Source organism: Staurois parvus, unplaced genomic scaffold, assembly GCF_062004578.1.
Source record: "Staurois parvus isolate SC_StPar_1 unplaced genomic scaffold, SC_StPar_1.0 ptg000015l, whole genome shotgun sequence".
NCBI lineage: Eukaryota > Metazoa > Chordata > Amphibia > Anura > Ranidae > Staurois > Staurois parvus.
In genome coordinates this window covers 7,178,042-7,184,936 of record NW_028317811.1, presented here as the reverse complement: position 1 = coordinate 7,184,936, position 6,895 = coordinate 7,178,042, and the positions used below count along the sequence as shown (strand labels likewise).

General features: G+C 44.5%; 1 protein-coding gene across 3 annotated transcripts in view; it reads left to right on the top strand.

Annotated features, from left to right (window-relative positions):
* Positions 1 to 1,039: 1,039 nt before the first annotated feature.
* The window catches only part of ROCK1 (Rho associated coiled-coil containing protein kinase 1), a 191,484-nt gene continuing 185,628 nt past the window's right edge, over positions 1,040 to 6,895 (top strand). For all 3 annotated transcript variants that reach the window (XR_016312867.1, XM_089678309.1, XM_089678311.1), the window contains exon 1: positions 1,040 to 1,530. Coding sequence is in view for 2 of the 3 variants with exons in the window: in XM_089678309.1 (XP_089534435.1) it covers positions 1,438 to 1,530 (93 nt within the window). In the remaining variant the exon portion in view is untranslated. The remainder of the gene's footprint in view (positions 1,531 to 6,895) is intronic.

The window sequence follows — 6,895 nt, the reverse complement described above, 5'->3', positions numbered from 1 at the left end:
TTCTCAGGGATCACAGGAACTAAACTTTGCTGCAACATTCATCTGAAGGTATCCTTATTAATAACTAAATATACTCAGATATATAGCACAATTCTGCCAGGACTGATCTTGGGCCCTTTGCTGATATTTCCTATTTGTACACTGGATGTATATGGTTATTAATAGTTTATTATATAAAGCTTGTATTATTTCTGTACTGGTGTGTATCTATATACAGTACTTATGATTAATGTTATATACTGGTTGCAGTAGTTTTTCTGCTCCTAGTCTGATTAGATTTCTGGTTAATTTCCTCGGAAAGGAACCCCCTCTGATCGCAGAGGCCCTGTCCTGGGTGACGGCACTTCTAACTTTATTATCCACTCTTGCACTAAGGCCTGGTTCACGCCGATGTAATTTCAGATGTGACTTGGGTTGCACAGAATTGCATGGCAATAGAAATAACATTGCTTCCAATGGTGCCTGTTCACATCAATGCAACGCAGCTACGATGTGATTTGGGAAAGGGCCCTGTGCTACTTTGGTGCGATTTACTGTGTGGTTTGGCCCCACAGAATATGAAAACATCTAAAATGCAATCAATGTTGTGTCAAAGTCACACTACATTATTGCAAGGCAAATAGCATCAAAATCACATTGTAGTAACGTGAACTGAGCCTAAGAAGGTTCTGGTGCTCCTATTTACCTACAGATTTAGTCCCGTTTGGGGAGGAAAATTTCTCATCACCCCCAGAAAAGATGGCTACAGGAAGTGATGGCTATATTTGATTGTTTGGGTTGAATCACACATGGGTCGGATAATACATTGTGTGTTGCCACCATTAGTACAGTTCCCTCGGTGTGGATGGGACCTGAGCTGGGAATATATACGATCACAGTGCTTTGTGGTGAAGATAAATGTAAGTGATCCTGCTGGGGGTACACGTAGACCTGTCACCTGTCACCACACATCCTCCCCCCTCCCGTATTGTGCATAGGTCCTCTTCACCCGGCCTGCCCCCGCCCCCACCCTGCGCAGGCGCACTGTGCACCCCTCCGTCCCGTCCCGCACAGTGTTTGAACAGGAAGGCGGACATGTTTGTTGAGGATTGGTGAGGAGGCAGGAGGAGCTTGAGCCGTCCATCGTCGCCGTGTGTGAGCCGTGTCCTGTGTGGCCCGGGGCGGAGGAAGGAGAGTGCTGTCTGTGGAGGAGACATGACGGTGCGGCCCGGCGCTGAGCTCTGAGGAGACCTGTCATCCGGTGCCCGGGGGCTGGGAGTGGAGGGACGGGCCTGTGTGTGTCTATGTGTCCGGGGGCCCATGGGGAGGATGCCGGGGCCCAATACACAGCTGTACAGGCGGTGACGAGCTCCGCCGCACACCTGAGCCGTCCGCTGTGAGGAGGAGGACGGGGGGAGACGCTTCTCGTATCCGGGCTCACCAGCACTCGCCTCCATCATGTCTACCGGGGAGAGCTTCGAGTCCCGCTACACCAAGATCGACGTCATGTTACGGGACCCCAAGTCTGAGGTCAACACTGACTGCCTGCTGGTGAGTGTCCTGTGAGCACGATCTGCCCCATCATTGCTAGGATATGGCTGCCCATACACTATACAGTCAGTGATTGTACAATCTCCATAAATCGAATTATTCTCCCTAATGGTGGCCATACACATAATGATTCTAAGAATCTGGTAACATGATGAAACTATGACTTATTGAAGAGACAAAACTCCGTCTGGGCAGAAAGTCCTATGATAGCAACGTAGATCATTTGCTGTGATTAAGAGTATGGTATGGTGATCTGTCCAATTGTATTCCTGATCATTCAGAAAATCTATTGATTCTACATTTGTGTGTGTGACTATCATTACAAGGACAGACAGCAATAAAAACCTGCCAGGTGTTCTAACCCCTCGCCACTCTGTAAGACTACAAATGAAACATCTTCTCAGTTCTACTTGAAGAATAAGAATGGGTTCCGTGTGCTGGGTCCCTGCATATGGAGGAGTCCATGTTCTGTGTATTCTGGGCTCATGTTGTACTGCTGAACTAAATCTAGATGTTATTGTTTGGGCCCCGATTCACACTTGAGTGTCAGCTTCGTTGTCAGTTTTGGGTGCCATTCATTTTTAATGGCACCTTCTTTGTGTGTTTATGTATCCATTATTATTGATGCCTTTTTGAAGTATAAGTAGTTTTGTTTAGGCCAATTAAAAGCTGGTTACTAGAGGAGACAGCTGTTAGGTGCAACATTTTTTGTGTACCCCTGTTACAGTGTTAGTAAACACACAACAGTAAAATCAGTCTGTGTATGCAGTAAAGCATGCTTGTTATACTCACTGTGGAACCGATGCAGCATCCACCTAGGTGAGCATAAATGTTTGTTTTTTTAATTCCAAACTTCTCTTAAAGGGTAAGTTCACCTTTCTACAAAAAAAGTAAAAAATGTGCATGTATTATTTTTTGTAGTAGGAGCCTGTAAAGCATTGCAGCAGCGATCGGTAGATCACTGGTGCCATGCATGTCTCCTGCAGACTGTCAGTGCATGTGCTTGCTTGTACACCCCTTATGGGCAAACTGATATTTCTGATAGGAAGACTCAATGAACTTCCATAGCACTCACAGCACCATGGTAGTTACTTGAGGACTACAAGCCGACAGCCACTAAGACTGTCGGGACTTTTAGTCCATTCATTCACAAAACACAGTGAATGAATGATGCGGTCGTGTGGTTTGGAGTCCCATACAGCCACGCAGCTAGTACGGGGAACTTCTCCCTGTAGTGCGTTCACGGGGGTGGAACATGTAACATGTTCCCAAAGGTGAACTTATCCTTTAACCTACCAGTCCACATATTTGCAGCTTTGCTGCCTTTTTATAAACACGGCCGCAGTGAAATTGCATGGTGCATCTGCACCTGTAAACGTGCTGCGGGTTGAGAAGAATGGGGGAACCATTAAAAATTAATAAAAGCAGTGCATTTTGGCAGCTGTCGCTCTCCTCTTCTAAGACTGAGAACCAAGCCACCAAAGACTGCTGATTGCTCAGTTCTCAGTCTTCAGTGAATGTTATCTATCAGTTTCACGCTCTCTGGACTGCCCCTGCAGTGATCATTGGAGCACCAGGTGTGAAGGGGACAGGAGCAGCTGGCTCAGGCTCTCATTGGCATGCTGATAGGATGAGCCAGCTGCAGGTCAGGCATGTGCGTGGATACAGACCTTAAAGTTGGGATCCCTGTAGGGTCAGGACTGGCTGAGCGATGTCAGCCAACAGTGGACTTTAGCCCGCTTGCAGCTGAAAACAGGTCACGGGAGTTGTGAATGAAGTGCACTCCTGTGACCCATAGGAGGAGTAGGGCCAAAAGAGCTTTAGTGCTACTTAACCTTTCTCCTCAGTTCACATACAGTATATGTGATTTCTGATGCATTTTAGTGTGAAAAGTCATTGTTTTCTACTTTGGCTGTTCACGTATATGCTGTGGGCCAACAATGCATTTTTTAAAAAAAAGATTCCTGTGCAATTTTCAGTGCTAGTGTGATCTCTAGCCTTATACATCGTAACAATTCACATCAAAATCGCACCTGCACTGCTTGAACAAATCACACCACATCCAGCCATCAAAATTACACCGCAAACTGCATCGCATATATGTGAACACAGGCTTAAAGTCTATAAAGCCAAAAACGTACCTTCCTGCCCCGAAGACGTTCTGGTACTTTGTGACATGTCAAGTGAAGCACATCATTCAGCTGTGAACAGGACACATAGAATAAAATGGAAATCTGGTGTCGAGCGTTGAAGCGCTCCTGGGAATGCGCTTCACATTGCTCAGGTGTGAATGAGGCTTTGTTGCTTTATAATGTACGGTCCACATAGACTGGAAGTATTTTACTTCGCATTATGGATGAGCTCAGGTGTGTACGGCTGCTAATTCAGACCCTCCTGAGCAAGCCTACCAGGAAACTGTCACTTGACTGGACCAGTCCTCTGCATCTGGGACTTTACCCACTCTGTAGCATCTTGTATACAAGGGGCATATTTACATATGGCTCTGGGGGGGAAATGTCTTGGCTATTTATGATTGGCCCAGTATGGTGACGGGTTCCTTGTAGGTTCACTAAGGGGAGATGAACTAGGATCTGAATACAGCCTAGCTCATCCCCACTTGCAACCATTTCAACAATGCAACACCTGCAAGGTCCCTGCCAACACGGACATCCCTTGGCTTCATCCAGATGTGGGGTCTTCAGCCATGTTGATTGCCTACTTGGGGAATGATGTAGCTCTCATGCATGTGAACGGGAGTTAATTTGTTCCTGTTCCAAGAATGTTCCCTGAGCTGTACATTCTAATGCAGATTGTGAATATACAGGTATGGTTCTTTTATTACCGAAGAGATATACTGTAGCATAGCAATAAAGAGCTCGCCTGCTCACAGATTTTTAATTCTGCTTTAAACGCTAAGTCTCCTTTTTGTGATGTTTCATATTGGTCATATTTAGGGTGCAACAGTACCCTCCAAACCAAACTGTCCCTCTTTCCCCTACTTGAATTGCTGGGTGTTTCTTCTGTGCAAAACTTTTTAATGATTTGACTTAAGCATGGATGTCAAGCTCTGCCCACACAGCCCCTTCATTCATGGCTATTGTGGTTTACGCTAAATGACTACACATCCCATCTGCCTTTGCGACATATGGGACATTTCAGATCATGCGGTGACCCCTCTGCTCTCTAACTTCCTGTACTTCCTCCAGCCCCATGACAGTAGGTCTGTACCTCTGTAAGGAACGGAGGCTGTAGGAAGACCGTAAAGGAACCTGTGCATTGGCACCTGCGTTGCACTGACTGTGGGTTCATCTCTTTTTAGGCTTCAGTGCACAAAATTAATGCACATTGATGGTGAGATTGCTGAATCAAACAACCCGTGCCTCAGACTCCAAATTAATAGTAAAAAAACAAAAATATATATTCTGGAAAATATTATGAAATATTTGTGTGGAAATTACCCTGTTTCATGTACCCAGCTGCTGCTGTCTGCAAACTACGCATGTGTAAGTATTATATAAAAACCAATATAGTTTCACTAGGTGCATAATTGAAAAATATACCAATTTGCAAATATATACACGCAAACATATGTGATAAAATAAATTGTGTCCAAAATTACACACCCATGTGCCACCACCATATGCACAAGCAATTCACCGGACCACCATGACTCTCTGGTACTATATGGGTCATGTAGCGTCTGAACCTGTCACTCCTCCAACCAAACTCACTCTCCTGGTTTAGGCATAAAATAAAAAAGGCTTGCATAGTGTAAACTCCTTACTTTATTAAAGACTACTGATTTAAGTTGAGTAAGCAATTCTGTATTTTAATGATATTACAACCTTGCACCCGGGATAAAACACTCAATCTTATCAACAATCTTATCAACCATAGCAACAGGATGATGTCATTTCCTGTAGGAAGTGCTGCCATCCCTTTGCTACGATCTGAAGGGTGGTTGATGTGATTGAGTGTTGTCCCGGGTGCAAGGTTGCATGGGTAGTTGTATATTATTAATCAAAAGTCTTTAATAAAGTAAGCTCTTCCTTTTTTAGTTTATGACTAGACACAGACAAGTGAGTTTGGTTGGAGGAAAATGAGTTACTGGTCCAGGGGTCCCCTCCTTTAAAAGGGAAAAGCGTTATGTGACCCATATTGTACCAGAGGGTCATGGTGGTCCAGTGAGTTGCTTGTGCGTGTGGTGGTGACGCGTGGGTGTATAAGTTTTATCTCGTTGAAGGATGGATTGATTTGATGTTTATTGAAGAGCACTGCATGGGCTATTTTAATGGACACTTGATTTATTGTAGTGTTTGTGCACCTAGTGCAGCTATATTGGTTTTTATATAATAATATTACATTCATGAGGTCAGTGTTGCTGTATATGCTAATTTTTTGGGGAAAAGTTTTTAAAAATAATCCTGCTCCCATCCCCCTATAAAATTGCTGGCAGAGAGTAAGTTCCAGAGGTACCTGTAGAGAAAGCAGATAGATTTTATATTTCCCTTACTCCTTGTTTTGTTTCACTATCACTGGATGTGATGTCACTGTCTTTCCTGGAAAATTCCAGGGAAATGAGTGCCCCAAACCTCAGAGGAAGACTAATCCATTGCAAGAGCTTCTTCTTGGTATCCCCTAAGCTCTTGCTAGAAGCAGCGTGACATCACCTTTTCCTTGGCTCCTTTGGTGTTGGACAGTGGTAAGGTAAGTATATAATGTTAATTTTTAAATTTTTTTTTGGTAAGGCTAATTTTTTGGGCCTTGCATCGTTCTGCAAGATCTGTTTTAAGTTGACTGTGACTAATTTTTATTAAAGTAGAACTGTGGGCAAAACCAAACTATGTGGTGCAGATGTTTTTTCCCTCTGTAACTCTTTTAACTGTTGTTCCTGCCAGTCTACTTTTCCAGCTCCTTTAAATCCCAGGCCAGCAACCCGTGGACGGCGATATACAAGTTGATCGCTGCCAGACTGGTAGATCACTGGGCTTGCCGACCTGCTGTGACATACTAGGGAAGAAGGTGCAGGAGAAGCACAGGAACTACTTCCTGGCGTCTTGCACCAACCGTGGAGGAGAGCAGTGCCACAGAGGCCGCAGTTTCACGGATGTATGAGCCAACTGCATAACCCGATACCTTGTCTGAAGTTCTGTCAGGAATGTCAGGTGGAGTGTTATCAACAGCAATTCACCTTATTACTGGTAGCCGTGGGATCCACAGCATGTAGCAGCGCTGCAAGGTCAGTGTCACTGAGCATAAGTTCACAGGACACAGTAGCATCTTTATGGGTACAATAGCAGCTATATGGGCACACTAGTATAAAGATGCTATTGTGCCCATATAGTTGCTATTGTACCCATAAAGA